General features: G+C 50.8%; 2 protein-coding genes across 2 annotated transcripts; both read right to left on the reverse strand.

Annotated features, from left to right (window-relative positions):
• Positions 1-653: 653 nt before the first annotated feature.
• On the reverse strand, positions 654-2,889 carry Kiss1 (KiSS-1 metastasis suppressor). The gene is made up of 2 exons (XM_059280307.1): positions 2,799-2,889; positions 654-955 (listed from the first exon to the last, which is right to left on the reverse strand). Exons 1-2 carry the CDS (start codon positions 2,887-2,889, stop codon positions 654-656), a joined length of 393 nt encoding a protein of 130 aa, XP_059136290.1.
• Positions 2,890-7,611: 4,722 nt separating this feature from the next.
• Positions 7,612-18,633, reverse strand: Golt1a (golgi transport 1A). Its single transcript, XM_059281180.1, has 5 exons — positions 18,609-18,633; positions 10,443-10,534; positions 9,043-9,221; positions 8,273-8,336; positions 7,612-7,650 (listed from the first exon to the last, which is right to left on the reverse strand). The coding sequence occupies exons 1-5, from the start codon at positions 18,631-18,633 to the stop codon at positions 7,612-7,614; spliced, it is 399 nt and encodes a 132-aa protein (XP_059137163.1).
• Positions 18,634-22,923: the final 4,290 nt, after the last annotated feature.

Genomic DNA, 22,923 nt, shown 5'->3' on the forward strand with positions numbered 1-22,923 from the left:
GCTACATAGTGAAATCATCTCAAAACAAACAAACAACTTCATTCTAATAGATACGTATTTTTAAAAAGAACAAAATTTTACCTTGCTGAAGTGTCCAAGTGGTATCCAGTTTGGGCACCTCTTTAGGTTTTATATTTTTTCAGCAATTCATTTTTTAATGTAAAGATTTAATTTTTAATTAGTATATGCATGTCTGTCTGTCTGAGGGTATGTGTGTGTGAGGGTAGATGCCCAAGAGGCCAGAAGAGGGCTTTAGATCCCTTGGAGCTGGAGTTACAGGTGGCTGTGTCCACTGAGTGTTGGGAACCAAACTCGAATCCTCTAGAAGAAGCCACAAGTGCTCTTAACAGCCGAGTCATTTCTTCCACCCCTTAGTTTTTTATTTTATATTTTCAAAGCATTGAGTTGCAACAGACTGGGGAACAGCCGGGGCCTCCCTTAACTATTAGTTTCAAAAGCACCGACTTGGGCACCAGAGACATCTTGAAGTCAGCTAAGAGGCAACCGAGAGAGAAGAGGACCTGCCCCATCTGCACTGTTTGCAGATGTCAGGGAGGAATCGCAAGCAGTGAGACAGCAGCATTGCTTTATTACCCTAGTCCAGAAGTCCCCCACCCCAGCCCTGCGTGCCGGCGGGCAGAGAGAGGCTGCACTCAGCCCCGCGCCGCCGCCGCCGCCCGCGCCGCCTGCCTCCTGCCGTAGCGCAGGCCGAAGGAGTTCCAGTTGTAGGCTGACAGGTCCTTCTCGCGCTGCACTAGCACTGCTCCGCGGGGTGCGGGGATCAGGCGACTGCGAGCGGCGGCGCACAGAGGCCGCTGGCGCCCGGCGGAGCTCTCCACTGGTGGGCACGGCGAGGTCCTACGAGCTCGCAGCCCTGAAACCCCAGGTTTCCTCTCTGCGCACCGCGGGCCCTTTTCCCAGGCATTGATGAGTTCCTGGGGTCCCGGCTGCTGGCCTAGGACAGAGAGCACAAGCAAGTGAGGCTGGGGCGGCAAGGCTTGCTTTGGACACAGGCTCAGACCTCCGGAGGCTGGCCCTGGGTCCTCAACCTCAGAAGCTCGGCTCTGACCTCAGTGTGGAGCCAAAGTGCTACTTTATTAGAGCGATTGGGATGTTTGCCCCTCCCCTCTCCTCCAATAGCTTCGCTTTCAAGTGCTTGCCAAAATTCTCCTAAATAACTTGATTAAACTACCTCCTTTGAGGAAGCAGAGAGTTTGGAAATCAAGAAAACAAAAGTATGTAGGGGGGACACTCTGCTCTGTCCGTCTTCTGGGCTCTCCGCCTGGTCCCTCAGCTGAGTGTCTGCATCTGGAGTTTGAGTGGCCCAGGAGCACCTGGGGCGCAGGGGAGGGAGGGGAATCCATTTATCTTTCAGAATGCTTGAAACAGTACGTCGCACATAGTAGGGCCTCAGTAAGTGCTCATTAAATAAAAGCTAATGAAAAAGTTGGAGTAACGGAAATCAATCAAGTGGAGCCAAGGCCATTGTGCCCCCGGTACCTGTGACCTGACCTTGGTCGCTGGGGACAATTGCAAACCTCCACATACAGTATCAAGACTCGGTGATGACCAGACATTATCTATCTACGTTGCCCTTGCAGGCACAACTCCCCCAGGCAGGTGCAATGCCTTCTCTTCCTGCTGGAGGCTAACAAGGCTCACTCTGGAAACACTTCACAGACAAGGCTCATTAAACTAACTCTCTCTCTCTCTCTCTCTCTCTCTCTTTCTCTCTCTCTCTCTCTCCCTCTCCCCCACCTCCTTCCCTCCCTCCCTCCCTCCCTCCCTCTCTTTGGCAGTAAAACAGGGCAAGTAGCTCAGAGCACACAATAAGTCTAGTCAATTATAGCGAGTTAGTAGCAACAAGGCCTGGTATGAGTGGGTGTTGGGGCGGAGGATGGCATTGAGCTTGGCTCCTCAATTCCCTGGCATACTTTAGAGATGAGTGTGGCTGTGGTCCAAGATTAATAATAACCATCTGGGAGGCCTCTCCTACCTTCTCTGGGTAACTGGTGTGGGAGAGATCTCAGTTCCATACACAGGATATACTGTGTGGCCAGACAGAGCCAATAGCCAATGTCCCTGGACAGTGGTGGGGTTATTCCTTGCCCTGGAATGATGACACCATTGGTGAGGTGTCTGGGGCCCTGTTCCCTTTGATTTGGTTATGTACAATGATGTCAGATTCGCAGGGGGTGTCCTGCATTCCATGCCTGAGATCTGAGGTCCAGAGAGGCTGAGCAAGCTCTAATATGTACAGAAAGCAGACCACCAAGGAGAATTCAAACTCATGCTGTGACTCAGCAGCCATGCTCTTGGGGTACCCTGGCACCTGCTGAGATTCGTCAGCATTTGGCTGAATAACTTGGGGGTACAGTGCCTCTATGGACTTCAGTTTCCCAAGCTCATCAGTTCCCCCGGTGAACTCATGAGGTTGATAGGCGTCAAGGTCTGTCTGTCTGTCTGTTGAGGTTTTTGTTTTTCATTGTTTTGTTTTCAACCCCCCTTAAGGGATGTGAGGTCACAGATAAAAGTCGCTTGCACATTCAGCTCCTTCCCAGCCTCCACACAGAGAAGTGCTTGGGATAGAGCAGAGAGCACAGCAGGAGACAGTCACCAAGGGGTTGGGGTTAATAGGCTCCTGAGCCTCCCTGCTCACAGCAGACGGGGCCGGGGCCAGCCCCAGGTATCCACGAAGTGCCGTCATTAAACTCCTGTCAGCCGCCTGGCTACAGTCTGAAAAACAGGCTAAGTCTCATGTGCACAGGTACGCGCCCCTCTTCCTGGACCGTGCGTACCTGTGGGTCCAGGTGCCACCTTCGCCGGTGGCTCCCCAAAGGTGGCGACGCAGAGGAGAAGCAGCAGCTGCCAAGAAGCCAATGAGGTCATTCTGGCAGGAAGAGGCAGGTCCACCAGGTGTCCAGAGGCTGAGTGAGACAGAGAGAGGCAATAAGGACCGGGTCAGAGTTAGCAGTGTGTCAGAGCCTAGGTCGGAGAGAGATCCTGGGGGAGAGGAGAAAGCCCTGTGGCCAGAGATGACCTGTGGAGGGATAAGCCTGAAACAAGGCCACAGGGACCAGGACTGAAGGAGCAAGGGAGGAAGGAAGGACGGATGAAAAGGAAGGGTCAGATTTGGTGGAAGGAGTGAGCTGCTTATGCTGGACAGTGGGGAGTGGGGGGTTGTGGGTCGTAGGTTTGCTGGAGAAGAATGTAGGTGCCATGCTCGGGGGTGACCAGGGAGGGGAGGTAGATGAGGTCACGCAGGAGTGTGCTCTGAGGTTCAACTACTCTCTTGGGAGTCTAGGATCAAGCCCTTCTCCCTTTTGTGCTGGGGCCTGTGCAAATATGCTTTATGTGCTCAGCTCTCCCAGGTAGTACACACCTTCCTCAGTCCGGCCCTGGCCCTGCTGCTATAATAGAAACCCAATTCCTTATCTCTTCCAGGAAAAAAGGAAGAAAGAGGCAATCATCTTGCACATTCTCAAAGCTCTCCGCAGCCTTGGAGACCATCACCAAATTGTCTTATTGCCTATAATTCAGGACGGGAAAAGCCTTTCTCTCGTCTAGCCCATCAGTTGCCTCTATTCTCATGGGCTCTGGGAGGTCGTCAACTAAATTGGCCTCATCCGTCTGACTGCTGAGACAGGAGCTGTGCATCCTGACCCTCATCTAGCCTCTCCGCCTCTCTCCTCCCCTGCTCCCCATTCCACCCCACTTCTCCAGCTCGCAAGCCCAATTTCCCTTTGAAGAAGTCATCAGGCACTTTGAAACTGTCCCACAAATGGGACAGTCCTTACAAAGTGCCCAGGAGGCTGGTGCCACAGCAGGTTGAACCTAGGCTTCTGTCGGAGGACGGGGTGAGGAGTGTCATTTTGACCAAGTGTTGGGAGCGGTTTCTCAGCACCATGCATCCCGCCACTATGCCCCCTACTACCGCGTCCCCACCCCCAGTCCAACTGCAGACTCACTCATGGTGCGGAGGGTAAGAATCCTGACTTGAAATACTCCAACCTTTTCCCTCATCCCATGAATCCTGAGTAGGCCACGCCCATCTCCAGGCCACCAGCTGCCTGATCAGATGGCTACTAAGACTGATTCTGTGACGCCCTGAAAGCCAGATACGTTCTGCAGCTGCCCTAAGGCCTGAATAGAACACGGAGTAGAGACCAAATCCACTAGGAAGAGCCTTAGTTCTAAGGGCTAGTGTTTGGAAGGCATTGCCGGGAACGACAGACTAGGACCGTGCTAGGTGCTGGGGTGCTGAGGGTGCCGACCCAGGGTACCGCTGATCTCAAGCCTAGTGTAAGAAGTTGACTCGTAGGCAGCTTAGACAAGTGGATCATTTCAAAACAACACCAGACACATGTTAAAACGCAGGGAAGCCCAACCTGGAGGCTCCAGGCGGTGGTGGCACCTGAGCAAGCGTGTGCCAGGTGAAGAGGGCTTGCAGAAGCCGCTCACCTCAGGGGATCTGTCTGGACTGGCGCCAGGGTGCTGGACCGGTAGCCAGGGCTGGGTATAGGGGCTGCTGGATACAAAGCTAGAGCTTCATACGGAGAGAAAACCATCCCAAGTTCTATCCCAAAGGGGCCTGAGGAAGGCAGGAATGTATCGGCTCTGAAGATGGGGGGGCCTCCTGGCTTCTCTGAACAGAGCAGGGGGGGAGGTGAGGAAGTGAGGGAGGGGTTATCAGGCGGGAGGTTGGTGATCCTGATGTCTGCCTCTCCATCCCTGTAGTACTCTGTCCCATCATGGACAGCACTTCTTGTGTGTACCATGGGAGAACTCTGCCGGCCCCCAACACGACCTCACCCCACATATACACACATACCACACACAAACCACACACCAACGCACTAACATCCGACATGGGCCTGGTGAGATGGCTCAGCAGATAAATGTGCTGGCCATCAAGCTTGACAATCTGAGTCTGATCCCCGGGGCCCACGTGATGAAAGGGGAATACCAACTCCCCAAAGCTGTCCTCTTGACTTCCACATGTGCGCTCTGCTCACACACATACACAGCAAAATAAACAAATAATAATAAATACATAAAGTAATGTACAACACATTACCCCGAATACATACCACATATATCTCACAGGCACCATACACATGCCACACAGACACCCCAGACCCTGATAACTCTTAATGAACTGCTTAGTCCACAGGGCACATGACGTGTGCAATACAATTGAACTGTTTGAAAATCAAAAAGAACGAACACACACATACACACACACACACACACACACACACACACACACACACACACACCACACAAAACACGGGCATCCCAGGATCATTTGGCCAGCCTGTCAATCAGGAGTGATCAGTGCTTCAACTGGCCTGGGGTTGAAGATCTGCTTCCCCAGACCCTCCCCGGGTCCGGGCAGTCCCGAGTCCTGTCAGCAGGGTACCTACCTTGGCTGGGTTCTGGCTTAAGGGCTGGAGGGAGAAGAGCCACTTGGGTAGTTGGAACACACCGAGAGAAGCCACTGGCTCCCGGGTTCACTCTCTCTGGCTCCCTGATCACAGCCCTTTTATGAAGTCTAGGTGGGTGACGTCTCCAGGCACAATCCCACCTCTGCCCTCCCAGACCCTCCTCGGAACTCCACGCCCCGCCGCTGGCTTCCGCCTCCTGGCTGGAGCCATCCATTTGCTCGCCCCCAGAAACCGTCCAAGGCTGCTCTCATAATCTCACTAATTCTTCCATCATCTCCATCCTCTTGACACCCCCTCCCTTGCAGCTGGAGACTCATTCTGCCCCAAACAATGAAGAGAAAGTGACTGAGGAGTGTATGTGAAATGTCTTGTCCCTCTCTGCCAACACACACACACACACACACACACACACACACACACACCCGACGTGAATAGAAGACACAGGCTGGAGGAGGAGGGGAAGGGCACAGCCTGACCCAGAGGCTCCTCAATGCCCACATGCTGCCCTCTCAGAGAGAAAGCCAGGTCAGATCGGCCTCCGTCAGGGGTGGCTCCTGTGCTGTGAATTGAGAGTGGGGGCGGGGCTGGGGGGGGTCTCCTCTCCTCCTTTTCCCCTTAATTACTGAGCTCCTGCATGACGTGTTGTGTGACATGCATGAGCTAGGGCATGGTCAGATGTGCTGGACAGTTATGTAAGCAGCCGGCTGTAAGGAGGAAGAGTAAAGCTGGCCCTAGCGGCCCATACATGGAATTCTACCTCCTGGGTGCCTGAGGCAGAAGGATGATAAGGCTGAAGTCAATCTGGGATATGCAGAGAGTTCCAAGCCAGGCTGGGTGACAGAGTTGAGATATTGTCTCAAAAAATCAAAACGTGGCCGGCATAGTGGCACATCCACCCCCAGCACTTGGGTGGCAGAGGCAGCTGGACCTATGAGTTTGCAGACAGCCTGTTCTACGTGGTGAGACCTTGCCCCGACCCCACTCCCAAATTATAATAATACTACAGAAGGAAGAGAGGGAGAGGGAATACCTATTTTGTACTTGATGCTGCCAAGCTGGCCTTGAGAAAGCAGATTCGGAGAGTGGGCGGCACTGGGTGCCTGAAGGGCGAGGCCAGCCTCTCCGTTGGCATCCCCTAGCACCTACTCCGCTGCCAGGCAAATAGAGGAAGGAGTTCAGTGGATGCTCACCATGACTCTGATCCCCCCTTCTTCCCTTAACGGTTTTGTTGTTGTTGTTTGTTATTTTATTTTAGACAGAATCTCACTGTAGCCTTGGCTGGCCTTGAACCCACAAGAGATCCGTTTGATTCCGCTTCCCAAGTACTGGGATTCAAAGTGTGTGCCACCAAAGCCTGGCCTTTCTTTGGTCTACTCCTTTTAAGCCTGTATGGTGCATCATATATATAATCCCGCCACTCAGACACTTGAAGCAGGATGATAGTGAGTTCCAGGCCAACCTTGTCTCAGAAAAACAAAACAAAGAAAATCTCTTTTACCATGAGACGAGGGGCTTCCCCAGAACAAGGACCGGCTCGGCTGTGAGGCTGGGTTCTTTAAAGGCAATGGCACCATCCACGCCCAAACAGAAGGTGGTTTCTGCACCAACTCTACCTGCTGTGTCCTGTGTGGAGTGACCACCTCAGGGCTGAGATACTCTTCCTGCGGTGTGGGTTAGTTTCCATTGCTTGCCTAATGTTAACTGAAGCGTAGAATCATATCAAACCCTTTAGGATGTTAAATACCAGCATGAAAATTATACCAATTGCAGGGGCTGACTCTTAGAGGTTGCAATTATACCTTGTAGTGTCAGGGTGGGAAGTGATTGCAAGTCCAACCTAGGGCTGGGCTGGATACCCTGGACTGGAGACATCAACCCCAAATCTCAGACACATTCACAGCTTGAGGATTTAATCTTCACTCCCCTGTATAAATTCGGGTTGGGAAAGTTGCTTCCAGCCTCCGCTGGGTGTCAGGGTCAGGATCTCTACTCCTGGCAGCATCTTGAGATAACTTGGGGGTTTAAGATCAGTCAATCAGCTCCATCTTCCCGAGTGTGATGGGAAGTAAGTCAGTGCTGGGGAGGGAGGCTCATGAGGATAACCCCCATTCCACTTCCAGCCCCTCCACCAACCATCCAAGTTCCAGGAGCGCATCTCGACGGTTCAGACCATTGAGCTGGAGCCTTGAAATTTCTGTGACAGCTGTGGGAGCCAAGAATCATTATTCCAGACAAAGAGTGGGAAGCGGACTCAATATCCAGGCTATTACCCAGCTGGCCTTGAGATGCGGGGCTATGCTGCACTACATGCGGCCAGTGGCGGTGGGGTGTGCCCAGCTGGCAGGCGCTGCAGGGTGTGGGGTTCTGGCCCCCTTCCTGGGTGTCTCAGTGTGCATCTGTCAGGTACTTCAGAGGTAGGTGTGGGCCCAGAACAGGGTCCACTCCTTGCTTTACCTGATGTCACCAGCTGTCGTACATGCCCGTGGCCCAGACTTAATCACGTGTCCCAGAAGCACACAGTGTCTGGGTCACCTAGAGTTTTCATTTCTTGGGCTGGGGAGCTGTTCATGACTGCCTCCTCCCCACCCACACCTTAGCCACTCCAGCCTACAGGGCCCTCACTTTGGATCTTATCAAGTGAAGAAGGAGCAGGGAGGGGAGGGCAGTGAACCTGGGGTGGGTGTGTCTCAGAGGGTATGGGGCAGAGGGGGGCAGGGCGGGGGGGGGGGAGGGGGGATCTGCTGCACTTAGGAGACCACTTTAACCGGTTCCATACCCTCTCCCACGCCAGACACCAATGCCAAGCCCAGACTCCATCTACTCACGGTGCTCAGGAAGGGGATGTTAGAAACACTGCCTAGGAATCCAAAGGCCACAGGGAAAAAGCCCCTAGGAACGGAAGAGAGGACCGGGGTCAGTGGTGGCCCAGGAGGGGAGGAGGAAGGTAGTAAGGCTGACATCCCCTACTCAAAGGCTCAGACTTTGGCTCCTGGGAGAGCAGCCCCTGGGCCCTGGGGACAGACATGTCCTGGGGTCTGTTGAAAGAAGCAGCAAAGTGACCGAGAACCGCGGGCTGAACTCAGGGGTCTTACAGATGCATCGTGGCTCTGCCTCTCACTAACACTGTACACTCTGAACAAATTCTCTGAACCCATGGCCAATTTTCAAATGTGCTTAGCAGTATTGGTACCTACGTCATAGGGCCTCACATACAGCCAAGCTCAAAGGGCACGCATTTTTGTGAGTTACGCTCACGATTACTTATCCTGGCCTGATGCCCTCTCTTTGTTAGCTGGGGTGGGGAACATCTGCACTAGTGGCTAAGCCCCTGGCATGGATGGCGGCTGGAGGTTGTGTTCATGTGGGCACAGCCTTGTGTCCCAGCATCCTCCTGCCGCCGAGGCTCCCTTCGCTTTTCAAGCTGGCCAGGCCTGACGGCATGGATGCCTGATGGTTCACAGGGCCTGGAGGCAGCCAGGCTGGGGAGTGAACCCCTAGTGTCCAGGGTGAGTAAGGAGATTCAGAGATTTGAATCTTGGCCAGGCCACTGCTCCCTAAACCCCAGGATACTGAGGTTGAGGGAGACGGTACTCACTTGAAGAGGCTAACAAATCCGTAGGCCTCCAGGAGCATGCCCAGCAGCGGCCAGCGCAGCACCACGATGGCTACACCCCCCAGGAAGAAGCTGGTCCCCTTGAGCTTGTGTCGTTGAAAGAAGAAGGAAAATGTCCTCCTCAGGCCGATGATGAGGGAGAGGCCGGTCAGGAACAGCAGCTGCAGGCCCAGGGGAGTGAGGACAGGGAGAGCAAGGTCCACCCCATCCCCGGGGCTCGGTGTGTGTGTGGTGTGTGGTGTGTGGTGTGTGTCTCGGGGTGTGCGTGGTGTGTGTCTTGGGGTGTGTGTGTGTGTGTGTGTGTATGTGTGTGTGTGTGTGACGGTATGTATGTGTCTCCGTGTGTGTGTGATGGTGTGTGTGTGTGTGTCTTGGTGTGTGTGTCTTGGTGTGTGTGTGTGTGTGTGTGTGTGTGTGTGTGTGTGTGTATGTGTGTGTGTGTGTGACGGTATGTATGTGTCTCCGTGTGTGTGTGATGGTGTGTGTGTGTGTCTTGGTGTGTGTGTCTTGGTGTGTGTGTGTGTGTGTGTGTGTGTGTGTGTATGTGTGTGTGTGTGTGACGGTATGTATGTGTCTCCGTGTGTGTGTGATGGTGTGTGTGTGTGTCTTGGTGTGTGTGTCTTGGTGTGTGTGTGTGTGTGTGTGTGTGTGTGTGTGTGTGTCCCAGCAGTGGGGCAGAATCCCAGAGCTGGAAATGACTCTATCTAGTAGAGAATAGAAATGTCCTAAGGCAGAGGGATGGACTTGAAGGTCTTTTGCTTCCCACCCAGTTCCTCAGCTCCAAGCTCCTCATATAGACTCCCGGGGAGGCTGCTGTGGAGTGAGATCCTTCCCTTTTACAGACAAGATGTTGGTACCCAAAGTCCCTGAAAGGTGCCCCCTGTGTGGTTCTGCCAGAGCCTTCAACATGGTTCCTAGTGGTCACTTTATGGGGCCCAGGCTCCCACAGAATTGAACTCTTCCTTCTAGTAGTTCCGTGCCCCACCCACACCTCCCCCATGCCTTTTCTTTCACCGTCCCAGCCACTCCATTTCCTTCCCAGCTGTCTTTGGTCCACTCCTTTCTCTCAGTCCTTGTTTCATAACGAAGTGTTCACCTTACTCTGGCTTTCCTCACAGCCTCTGCTGCCATGGAGGCGTGGGTTACATCCTTGTCCCTAAACGCAGGGATTCAGTGGTGGGGACAGGGTCTAATTCACCGTGGGACCACCAGGACCTCACCTGGAGCTTGGTGTAATCATCTCAGGTTCTCCGTGTCCACAGACCCTGCTGTCGTCCGCCCCCCACCAAGTCCTCATCCCCCCTGAACAGCTGTGATCTGAATGAACTCGGGGCTGACCCTCCTGGCCATCCAGGAGCGGTACCTAGTGCCGGGGGACTCACATTGCCGAAAGCCAGGAGTACGGAGTCGAAGTACAGGAGTATCCCGAAGAGAATGAAGAAGACGCCGAAGCCGGTGATGCCCACACCAATCTCTGCAAGAAGCAAGGCGAGCTCATGGGTCATGTGTAGGCTCTCAGGGAAAGGAAGATGGGCAGGAGCTGTTGGGTTCCTGGGAAGCTTTGCCCTCACATTTTGTCAGTGCAGCTTCTCCCTGTGCCTGCAGCACGTTGTTCTCAGGATTGACCCCCCGACAGAACTCAATAGCCTGCCTATTCTTTCCTGCGGTTGAGAGCTCTGGGGCCGTACCCAGCGAGGAGAGAGAAGTGCCTGAAAGCTGAGACTGTGAGCTCCAGGCCCTGGCTGGCTCCTGGATTCCTCTGTGCCCTCTCCTCTCTCCTCAGCCCTCAGTGCTGACCTGCCCCAAGTGACTGGGAAAAATAGAAGCCATCAGTTAGGAAGACGCTCACCTATCCTGGGGGGCAGGGCCTAGGTGCCCCCTCACCCCTAACTTCAACTCAGTGGAGTCATTGACTGCCAGGGTTGACCGCCACTAACAGTGTCCCTACCCCTTAGCAATGTCCTGTGGGTGTCATCGAAGAGCAAGGGAGTTAACAAAACCAATGAGCAGCAGGCGGAAGTGTGGGGCACTCAGGGCATCTGATTAGTCAAGGACTGTACTCTGGCCTGTGGTGTGTACTTCTGACCATTCTCTTCAGAAATAATGGACAGGACACGTGGTTGTTTGGTCTGAAGTCTGTCTCATCTCATATGGAAATGTGAATTTGACTCTCTGCCACTGTGATAGGCAACAAACGACCGTTCATTATGCTGCCTTTTTTTTTTTTTTTTTTTTTTTTTTTTTTTTTTTTTTTTTTAGGCTAAATTAAAAATTAGACTGGAGAGATGGCTCAGAGATTAAGAACACTGGCTGCTCTTCCAGAGGACTCAGGTTCAGTTCCCAGCACCCACATGGCAGCTCACCACTGTCTGTAACTCCAGCTCCAGGGGATCTGAAACTCTCACACAGACATACAGACAGGCAGAAAACCAATGGACATAAAATAAAAATAAAGAAAATAAAACATAAAAAAGTTATTTCCGTTTGAAGTGCCATTAAACACACACACACACACACACACACACACACACACACACACACACACACACCTCTTTGAGATCCTGGTTTCAAAGCTGAGCATGTCAATGCAGGTCTGTAATATCCCAGCATTTGGGAGGTGGAGGCAGGAGGATTGTGAGTCCATGTCATCCTTGTCTATTTGAGATCATGGTGGGCTCCCATCTCAACAAACAAACAAATAAAAATATCCTGCTTTCAGATCTTTTGGTTTATATCCAGAAGTGGGGTTTCTGGGCCACATGCTAATTTCTCTCGCTGACATTTGAGAAGCTACAGAGATATTTTCCAGAGTGGCTTGTTCCTTTCCCTTTCCTGTCCCCAGGGCACAAGACATCCCACATCCTTGGCAAAACTTGATTTAAAAAATATTTTTAGTTTTATTTTCATTTATGTGTATGTATGTGTGTCTGTGTGTTGTGTGTTTGCATGTCATGTGTGTGGGTGCTTGCAGAGGCCAGAAGAAGCTGTCAGGTACCCTGGAGCTGGAGTCCCAGGCAGTTATGAGCCTCCTGGTATAGTGGCTGGGACATGGGTCCTCTGGAAGAGCAGTGAACACTCTTAACTGCTGAGCCATCCCCCCAACCCCAATTTTAATGTTTTTGATAGCAGCCATGCTCACAATCTCGTATCACACTGTGATTTTGTTTGTTTGTTCTTTGAGGTGGGATCTCAGGTTTCTGACAGGCCTTCATGATATGTCTGTGCTTATTGCCTCCTTCCATGCCCAATGGTGCTGGCCCAAATTAAACTTCTTAGCACCGGGGACAGCTCGACAGAATACAATACCCTTGGGGCCATAGAATTGCTGTGTTCTGTTTCCGCACTGTATGATGTTTCTACCCTAGGAGATAAGGTATCCACCCACTACAGCTTTGCAGGTGGGAGCCTTGTGGAAGACTGTACCACATTTCTTTAATGTGAATGATAAAGATGCTCGGGATTTGTTACAGTAGTGAGAGTTGAATCCAGGGCTGTGCTCCACGTGATAGACAAGTGTTCTACGCTAGTGCTGCATCCAACTTCCTCCCCAAATCAGGGTCATGGTTTGTAGCCTAGGTTGGCCTTGAACTTGCAATCTTCCCATCTCAGCCTTCTGCATAGCTGGGAAGGCATGCTTTAAGTTCGTGTACTTGTTATAAAATATTATATGTAATGTTATACAAATATATTATCAGCTGGGTATGGTGGAGCACGCCTTTAATCCCAGCACTCGGGAGGCAGAGGCAGGTGGATCTCTGTGGATTACAGGCTGGTCTACAGAGTGAGTTCCAAGACAGCCAGGACTACACAGAGAGACTCTGCCTGACAACAATAACAACAATAACAACAACAAGAGTCTGTTATCTCCTTACACTGGCCAGAAATATATACATCATGACTCCAATCTCGTAAGATACTCTTCCTTCTATGTGGAGACATGATATGAACATGGTTTTGCTATTTGTTTTGTACTGTTAAAATATCTGTATGCCCATCCTGTGCACCCTTATGAACGGACTCGGGTTTGTCTGTTTGTCTTGCAAAGAACCTAAGTTCTCAGATTTGCTTTGTATGTCTTTCTGGGAAGGACAGCAGAGCCTGGCTCTCCGGTCCACACACTCTGACCGTGATTCACTGCTGCTTGCTTTCTTAGAGAAACAGGAACTTGAGTCAGGAGGCCATGAGAGGCTTTTAGACGTGGAGCCGTCCTCATGGAAGCGGAGGCTGATGGGATTGATTACACTAACCAGCCACAGTAGTGGCCCTCTCCTCACCCCCTGAGTGAGCCCGAAGATGTGTGCTGATGTCATTAGAGGCACCCAGGACCATTTTGGGTCCCTATCAAGATTCTGAGAACCAATATGAGGACACTCCTTGTGGCAAGGGTCCTGAGATTGGAAGAATCCAAAGTGACCCACAGGCACAGCCAGATGAGAGTTCATGCCCTGCTCAGTGGTGTGTGCCTGCACCTCAGGAGGCCAAGGCAGGAGGATTGTGAGTTCAAGATCAGCTTGGGCTACAGAGTGAAACGCTGATACAATGTCGGGTGTGGTGGTGTATGCCACAACCCCAGCCTTAGGAGGCAAAGGCCAGAAAGTTAAGCAGGTCTGAGATCAGCCTGAGCTATAGAGTGAAACTTTGTCTCAAAAAACCTAAACCAACCAACCAAACACTCTCTGCATCTTCTCATATGTGCATTACAATTACTTAGGAGTTTTTGAGATTTACTGCTACTCTGTAGCCCAGGAATGTCCCCCTGCCTCAGCCTCTCCAGGGCTGGGATTACAGGTGTCTCCCACTGAGTGCAGCTCATTTTTTTTGGGTCGGACTTTTCTAACAGTGATTTGTGCCATGCTCAGGTTTGTTCTGTGCTCTTCTTCACAGGTTGGTGCAGTTCCAGAATTTTCCTCTGTTGGGATCAGCCTTTTTAAATAGGCCACATTTAGTTGCTTCTGGCATTCAGCGTCACACACAAGCTCATAAACACGTGTCAGGAAGTGTGTTTCCCACGCACGGCTTCGAAACGTCCCCCATCTTTTGCTCCTACTATAGTCCAGTGATTCAGTCAAATCTGGGGAGGGGGGCTTGCACCTGAAGTTCCTTTCAGGATGGCAGCCATGCAGAGAAGGTAGTGCATTTGGGTGGGCATGTCATACAGATAGATACACAGGCATGCCAGACGCACTCGCAGGTGATCGTTGCATGATCCAGACAGAGGTCATAGTGCGCCCCCTGCTGCCGAAGTAACAAAGCAGCAAGCAGAGGGTAAGGCAAGCTCTTGAGGCCAGGGCACCGCGGAGCAAGGGTAGAGACCTCCCCTGGCTTCAGACTGTCCAGTTTGGGGTCTCTCTACGTCCAGTGTCATCTCCAGTCTGAGTCCCAACTCTCCAGCCTCAGGCCCTTAGGTCCCTAAGTTCCCAAACTGTTGCCAGAAGGAGCCCCCAGCCTGCAGCCCTTGGGGACAGGCCAAAGCCAGGTGACCAAGGCACAGCTTTTCAGAATGCAAAGCCAGCTTCAGTGTCTTTTTTTTTTTTTTTTTTTTTTTTTTCCTTTCTACAGGGCATTGCCTCCTGGGGCACGTAGATAGGTCTCTTTGGTCCACACGTGTGTAAGGAGTAATCTATCAATTGTTTCTCAAATTCCTCATCCTTCTTCTTCAATTCATATGATCTTCCTGCCTCAGCCTTCCGAGTAGCTAGGGCTACAAGTGTGAGACAGCTGTGGTCCTTTTCTTTTTACAATCACAAATGTACCAGAATTTTTAAGTACTCTATTAGGACTCTTGGGTCCTCACCTACTTGCAAGTAGGTGTCACCCCTGAGCTATTAGGAGTGTCCTTCCCTCCCCTTCAGACAGACAAGATACAGATGTCAGAACAGAAAACGAACACATGTCTTTCTATTGTCTAGCCCTCAGACCCCCCACTTTACCCATGCGTGCCGGTAACAAAGTTCATAGGCAAAGAACACCGCTCATCAGCATGCGCCATCTTTAAAGATGTGTGCCTGTCTGGAATATTTCCACAATCGGTACTCAACATGACCTTGATCTTTGGAAGATGCAGGCCAGTTATTTTGTAGGCGGTCCCTTCATAGGGTGTGTCTAAGACTTTCTCATGGCAAGGGTTCACTGGCAGAGCTACCGGCCAGATGTTACCATGTACACTTACGGCAGCCTGGAGGCAAATCTGCTTCTAGCCTGATTACCACCGACGAAGTACCTTTACTCTTCAGGTGACACGGTGGACCCTCCTGTATAAGGGCCCTGCCTCTACCCCATGGGAACACCCTCCTCACCCCATCTTGGCTACTTGCTCTGCTCACAGGCTGGGGCTCTTGCACCCCACTTTGAGTACCCCTTCCTGTTCTGTCAAATGACTTTCAGACAGGACTGTTGGAGAGGAAGAAGGGAAGTTGATAATAGTGATGGACAGCTGGTGCTCATGCCATATCGGGCACAGGTCACATCTTAACTTGACATAACCACCTGTGAAGGGGCTGCGGTTAACTCCACGTCACAAACCAAACTGAACCCCGAGGGGGTTCGCTGCCCACCTAGGGCTTGAATCCAGTGGAGACTCTGAAACGTGACATTAGCCATTTTTGCACAAAGTGTTCTTGCTTTGGTCATTAATAACCTTCAGGTAACCAAATCTCCAGGCAGGTGTCAGTCCTTGGCAGTGAACAGCAGGCCACCCCCTGGTTGAAATCTCTCCTGACTCCCAGGATTCTTTCTGATTTTCTGCCGGCTGGCTAGCTGTCTCCCCCTTCCAGTGACCCCCGCCAGCACCTACTTTCTTTCTTTTATGATTTGGCTCGCTCAGGGTTTGGGCCCAGCTCCTGTCTCTCCTCACTCTGTGTTCACACGCCTTCCTGTGTTTTTAAATGCTGCCTGTGTGCCGACAATGTCTACATTTATCTCTCTCGCCCAGGACTCACGCGATCCCACTGCTTGCTTGGCTGTTGGCTTGCTTTTCTCTCTGGCACTCTGCATGCCGCTGGTCCCAAGCTGTGATCAGCCTTCCTGTCTTTATCCTGCACCTCCTGTGAGAGTCGCTCCACTGCCACTGTCTGCCAAGTCAGCTGAGGCAGCTGCCACCCTCCTGTCTAATCCACGCGTAAGTCTCAGGCAGCTGCTTCCAGAAGTATCCAAAAACTGCCACGCTTAGCCACCCTCTTCTCTCTCCTGGACACCCCTCTTCCCCCGCCCCACCCCCTGCACAGCCTCCATTAGTCTCATTTCCTGCTTTTCACTACGCCCATCCCCAACCCTCTTCCATACAGTGCTCAAGGACTGAAAACAGACCAACCGACCATATAGCATCCTGATCATTCCACTCACTTGGAGTGAATCAGGGACCCTTTTCTATATGTGCATTATAGATCCTGTGGGGGGAGGGGGAGCTCAAACTTCTCCTTCCACTTTCTCTCGAACCCACCACCCTGCTCTTACAGCCTTTGACTTTCTATGATGCCCATACTTTCCTGCCCCAGGACCTTTGTGTATGAGGTTTCTTGGCATGGAACACTCTCCTCATGGTTTTAAATGCCAGCTCCTCAGGGAAGCCTGTCCCAGCCTCTGTGCTCTGGCATCAATCTGGTTCTGTCGTTTCTCTCTCTCACAGGACTAAGCATCGTTCTTCACAGGACTTGTCACAGCCAGTAAGAGCATATTATCACACTTGAAGGCTGATGAGCTTAATAACACATCAGCATGCCAGTGGGCTCAGGAATCCGGGATCCATCGTCCTTTCTCGGTCTTTTTTACCCCCTGGGTTGCAAGGTGGGAATGCTGAGGGGGCAGTTTTGAGGAGGTATGGGATGATGTGGAGATACTTTGATTGTCACAAGGTAGTGGAGGGTTGGCTACTGTCACCTGGTGGGTGGCCAGAGGTACTGCTAAAATTCCATAGTGCCCAGGACAGTTTCCACGACAGTATCATCTGTGCCCAAACACTCAGGGAGTGGGAAGGCTGAGAGGCTGTGCTCCAGGGATCCGGGGACTCCCGTGGTTTAAACACCAGCTATATGCATGTTGTTGACTCCCGGATTTCCCTTTCTGGACAAGTCTCTCTCTTCAAGTTCAGACCTATACCCTCTACTCGGCCTGAGGTCTAACCCGGATGTCTGAGACAGACATACCCAGCCTATGCAAATCTGGCTCCTGCGTCCCACTTCCACATCCACTTTCCAATCCACTCCCCAGGTACCAGGGAGATAGTCTTGACTCTTCATCCCTTCATATCTCACATCCCGTCTTCCAGCAAATTCCCCCAAACAGTCACACAGGACCACTTCCCATCTCTGCACTGCCCACGCTCTGTCTCCTGCCTCCTCTCACCTCAGAAAGGCCTCTTCATCGCTACCCTGCCCTCTACAGTCTATTCTTGAGAATTCCAGCAACCAGAGGGAGCTTTTAAAATGCAAAGAGGTCACACCTCTCACATACAGCACCTTCCAAACTTTCCCGTCTATACAGTGGTCCACCATGGGCTGTCTTTCAGGGACTTCCCTTACCCAAGCTCTCCTTTCCACCTCTGATGTTCCAGCCACACCAACCTCTTTGTAGGGACACACACACACACACACACACACACACACACACACACACACACACACCATGGGTATAATGCCTCAGGGCCTTTGTGCCGGTTGTTCCCTCTTCCTGGAACATTCTCCTGCAGATGGCTGCATGACCTACCTTCTCGTTTCCTGTAGTCGTCGGCATCAGGGCCTTTTCCTGCAAAGCCTTTCCTGGCCAATGGAAATGAATCCCCTAACACACACACACACACACACACACACACACACACACACACACACGCACACACACACACACACACACACACACGCACACACACACACGCACGCACGCACACACGCACGCACACACGCACTCTTCAAGCTCATGGCCCCTTTATTTTTGCTTTAGGGTGGGAGGGGGCTCTTACCACCCTCTGACTTGCTCCACACAGGAGGCATGCCTGTCTTACTCTTAGTATTGTGTCCTGTGTTGGCACAGGGCTTGGCATACAGCAGATAGTTATCATAGGTTCCCTGAGGAGAAAGTTGGCTAAGCCACCCACCCAGTGAAACCTACGGCTCTCTCCTCCCCATAGCCGACCCGCTCTTCCCAGGCAGTGGGCTGCTGTCTCCCGACTCCCCCAAAGAAGAAGTAGGGATGTTTGGACTGAGGCTGCAGACCCAGGGCCACAGGAGACCTTGAGGGTTCGGGGAGATGTCTGAACGGGCAGAGGCATCCTAGTTTTTCAGAACTATGGGTGAGAGGGGCTCGGCCTGCCTAGTGAACTTCCTTCTGACGGCCTGAGTGCCTGGGCTGGCCCCACCCTCTACAAGGCAGAGGTCACACTCGCCCTGACTCTGCTCCTTTGAGGATGCCAATACAGCAGCTTCCAACTGCTGGTTCCAGAGGTCACATCTGCAGATCCCAGCAGAAGAGCCCGGTTGGGAAGAGCGCGTGTTCACTCACCCTAGCAGGGACCCCCTCTATAGCCCCACATGCACCTCCCCCCCAGCCACTCCACTCACTCTGCCACTCGGTGATGGAGATCATGCTTCAGTCCACTGGGGGGCCTTCCTGATCAGCTGGCTGGTAGTGAGCCCAGAGGACCGATCCTGGGCATGTTCCCGGGAAGCTGACCCTTGGCAACAGTGAAGGAACCTCTGGTAAATCATTAACTCTGTCCTTTCACATTCCCCACACAAATGGCTACTTAAAGATACAGGCCTATTGGGAACTAACACCCCTAAGGCCCTTTCTGGCCCCACCTTCTCTGAACAGCTTGGACTGGATATGGAAAGACAAGGGTCTGGGCAGGTCTGGGTTTTCTCACTGGTTTTGGTAGAGAGTATAGGAAGAATTGGAATGGTGCCCCATCCTTTTGCTTTTTTTAGACAGGGTCTCACTATGGAGACCAGGCTGGCCTTAAATTCATAGAGATCTACTTGCCTCGGCCTCCCTAGTGTTAAGATTAAAGCCATGTGCCACCACACCCAACCTGGCCCCTCTCTTTGAAAACATGCTAGTCATTGTTTTTTTGTTTGGTTGGTTTTGGTTTTTTGTTTTGCTTTGTTTTTTGTTTGTCTGTTTGTTTGTTTGTTTTGGCTTTGTGTTAGTACATATGAGAAATGCTAAGGGCCCAGATTTATCTAAGTAAAGCCTATAGCATACCTAAGGGGAGTCAGATTTATACAGCAAGAGTGTAGGTGCCACATGGAGTTGGGCAGCAGAGACTCCAACTTCCTTTCCCCAACAGAGCCCTGAGGGGTGGTGAGGTTGAGCTGGTGGAGACCTGGTCTTAGGAGAAGATTGGACAGTTAGGGAACCTGTGTCAGTCCACTCTGCAGCTGGGTAGACATGGGTGCATCCTTCCTTGCTCTGTGAGCCTGAAGAAGAGGCCGATGGGGGCCTCAAGGCTAGCTCAGCAGTTACGAACTCTTGCTGATCCTGAAGGGACCCAAGTTTGGTTCCCAGCATCTACATGGTGACTCACAGCCTTCTGTAATCCAGGGGATCCAAGTATTCTGGTCTCAGCATGCACCAGGTGTGCATGCAGTACAAATACATACAGACAGACAAACACTTATACACATAAGATACATTTTAAAACAAGAGAAGAGGCAGATGGTTTCTGATAACCTTTGCCCCGTTTTAAAGGGAGCTGTGATGAGCTCCCCTTTATAACGTGCCCCTGATCCCAACATGAAGCTCTCAGATGACATGACTGATATCCAAATACCATCTGAGAACTCAAAGCCACACTAGAAAGGAACGCAAGAATCATTTGTGAGACGTGGTGTCTCTCAGTATACAAAAGCTCAGACAAGGCCTTCAAGGAGATGCATGTGGAACTGGAGAGATGGCTCACTGGTTAAGGACACTTCCTGCTCTTCCAGAGGACCCGGGTTCAGTTCTCAGCACCCATGTCAGGCTGCTGGCAACTGCCTGTAATTCCTTGTGGCATAGACAGACAGAGACAGACATAGATAGATAGACACACTAAATAAATACATAAAATTAAAAAAAATAGAACATGATGCCCATGAACAGGCAGACACTTGTACTATGCACAACAGGTGTCTGAATTTAAAAGCAATAGAAAACAGAGGTCAAGCTGGGTGTGGTGGTACCCACCTTTAATTATCACTCAGGAGGCAGAGGTAGGTTGATCTCTTTGGATTGGAGTCTAGCCTGGTCTACACAGTGAGTGACAGACTAGTCAAGGCTACTTTGTGGGACCTTTTCTCAAAAACAAAAACAAATAACAAATAACCTTAAGTCATTTTATACAGAAAGGAAAACCCTCATGTACACAAGTAAACAGGTAAAGCATGGTGGCACAGGTCTGTAATCTTATTTTAACATTAGGAGACTGAGGCAGGAGGAGCTCAAATTTGAGGCCAGCCTGGGCTACACAGTGAGTGTAGGGTCAACCTGTACTATCTAGTAAGATCCTTTCTTCAACCTACCACCCCCAATAGTAGAGAGTAAGCATGAAACTGAAACCTGATACTAGGACCCATGCAGACCTGTCACTCCAGCTACTCTGTAGGCTGAGGCAAGAGGATCACATGTTCAAGGCCTCCCGGGGTTAGAGTTCGAGGTCAGCCTTAACAAATTAATGAGACTGCGTCTCAAAATAAAATATTTGAAAAGACTCCTTCTCCAGGTCTACCCTGGGAAGTGTAGTCCTCACTCTGCATCAAGGAAACTTCTCTTTGCAACAGATGGAGACCGTTGCAGAAAGCCACAACTAATCAAATGCAGAGTTGTGGAGTCCAGTCCCAGTGGATATATCTACAAAACAACTCCCAATCCTTAAGGCTCAGAGAACGTTTTGGAGGTGGTGGTGGTGGTGGTGGTGTAAGAGAGTTTGCTATGAGATTGTGTCTCCTAGGAATGTCAGAAGCTACACCCGTAAAGTCTCACCAACATCACTGCCCCAAAATGAGCTGAACAAGGACAACATCAACAGACATGCTAACATGGATGGAGGGGGAAAGGCCAGAAGGCCTCAACCCCACACCAAGAACTACAGGCAACTAAGAAATGCTGAGAATGGGAGACAGAGTCTGCCAGGGAAGAGCACACCGATTGATTATTCAGTACCAAATGGTCAGCTCTGAAATATACAAATAACATTACACAGACTGAGCAGGTTGTTCTTATGTGTTTAGGAGTGTGTGTGTGTGTGTGTGTGTGTGTGTGTGTGTGTGTGTGTGTGTATAGCAATAGTTATTGAAAGAAAGAGATCATGAATTTGAAAAAGAGCAAGGAGGGGATCATGGGAATATTTGGAGGGAGGAAAGGGAAGGTGGGGTGGGGATGATGTAATTATAATCCCAAAATATACATATTTATTTATTTATTTATATTTAAAGGGCTGGATCCTGGACTGGAGAGATGGCTCAGCAGTTAAGGGCACTGACTGCTCTTCCAGAGGACCTGGATTCAATTCCCAGCATCCACATGGTGACCCACAACTGTCTGTAACTCCAATTCTAGGGGATCCAATATTCTTTTCAGGCTTCTGTGCACTGCACACACATGGTGCACAGACATACACACATACAAAACTCTCATACACATAAAATAATAAAAATTTAAAAATTAATTATAAACGGCCGGATCTATGAATCACACAGTGGTAGAACGCTTGCCTGACAAGACCAGGGCTCTAGATTCGGTTCCTGGCTCTAGATTCCATTCCCCCGTACTGCAAACAAAGAAACCCACAAAATATCTGTGTCGGATAATAAGAGAACCCGGGTCATTTATATGTAGCATGAGGAACAGGGAAGTGACCCTGAATGGAAAAGAGGGGTACCTCAGAGACAAAGCAGGGTGAAGAAGCCCGTGGAGCCTGCCGGGAAGTGGGCTGTGTGAAGTCATTGTCACAACGCCAATGGGCTTGTGAGGGATCTCAGACACACGTCTGGCGTGAAATGCCATCCCGGTGGATTTAAATGGCTTCACCGGATCTCCATTTCCAAAGATCAACGGGCAACCATGAATGGACTGAGAAAAAGTAATCACAAGTGGATCCTGGGGACAGTGTCAGAGAAAGAGAGGAAAACCGACATTTACACAAAACTTAAAACATTTCAGGAATCAGGGCTGGAAAGATGGCTCAGCAGATAAAGGCGCTGTGGAACCCACGTAAAGTCGGAGGGAGAGAACAGACTCCACAAAATTGTCTGACCTCTGCACGTAACAGAAAATTTAAAAATTAAGGGGAAATGCCGAGCAGTGGCGTCCACCTTTAATCCCAACACTCGGGAGGCAGAGGCAGGCGGGTCTGCGAGTTTGAGGCCAGCCTGGTCTACATGTTCCAGGACAGCCATGCCTTTAAACACCAAAAAACAAAACCAATAAATACATAAGTAAATAAAATAAATAAATAAATGGAAATGTAAAGAATGGCAAAAACATGAAATGAAATGATTTTTTTAGTAGGTTGTTTTTTTTTGGTTTTTTTTTTTTTTTTTTTTGAGACAGGGTCTCACTATATAGCACTGCCTGTCCTCAAACTTGATATGTAAACCAGGCTGACCTGGAACTCACAGAGGTCCTCCAGCTTCTGCCTCCTGAGTGCTGGGATTAAAGAGTGTGCCACCATGCCTGGCTTTTTTTTTTTTTTTACATGATTGTTTTTAATTAAGTGTACGCCCTTGGGTGTGTCTATGTGTGCACATGACTGCAGGTACCCATGGAACAGGATGCTGTGGAGCTGGCATTGTCTGATGTGGGTGCTAGGAACCAAATCCGGGTCCTCTGAAAGAGCAGAACGCACTTTGACCCACTGAGCAGTCTCTCGAGCCCCTGAAATAATTCCCCCAAGCT

Source organism: Peromyscus eremicus, chromosome 15, assembly GCF_949786415.1.
Source record: "Peromyscus eremicus chromosome 15, PerEre_H2_v1, whole genome shotgun sequence".
Classification (NCBI taxonomy): Eukaryota; Metazoa; Chordata; class Mammalia; order Rodentia; family Cricetidae; genus Peromyscus; species Peromyscus eremicus.

Coding starts and splice junctions, on each gene's coding strand:
- Golt1a (XM_059281180.1), bottom strand. CDS start 18,633: ATGATCTCCATCACCGAGTGGCAGA. Junction 10,535..18,608: donor CTCCATCACCGAGTGGCAGA/GTGAGTGGAGTG, acceptor TGCTTCTTGCAG/AGATTGGTGTGGGCATCACC. Junction 8,337..9,042: donor GGATTTGTTAGCCTCTTCAA/GTGAGTACCGTC, acceptor TTCCGTTCCTAG/GGGCTTTTTCCCTGTGGCCT.
- Kiss1 (XM_059280307.1), bottom strand. CDS start 2,889: ATGACCTCATTGGCTTCTTGGCAGCTGCTGCTTCTCCTCTGCGTCGCC. Junction 956..2,798: donor GGTGGCACCTGGACCCACAG/GTACGCACGGTC, acceptor TCTCTGTCCTAG/GCCAGCAGCCGGGACCCCAG.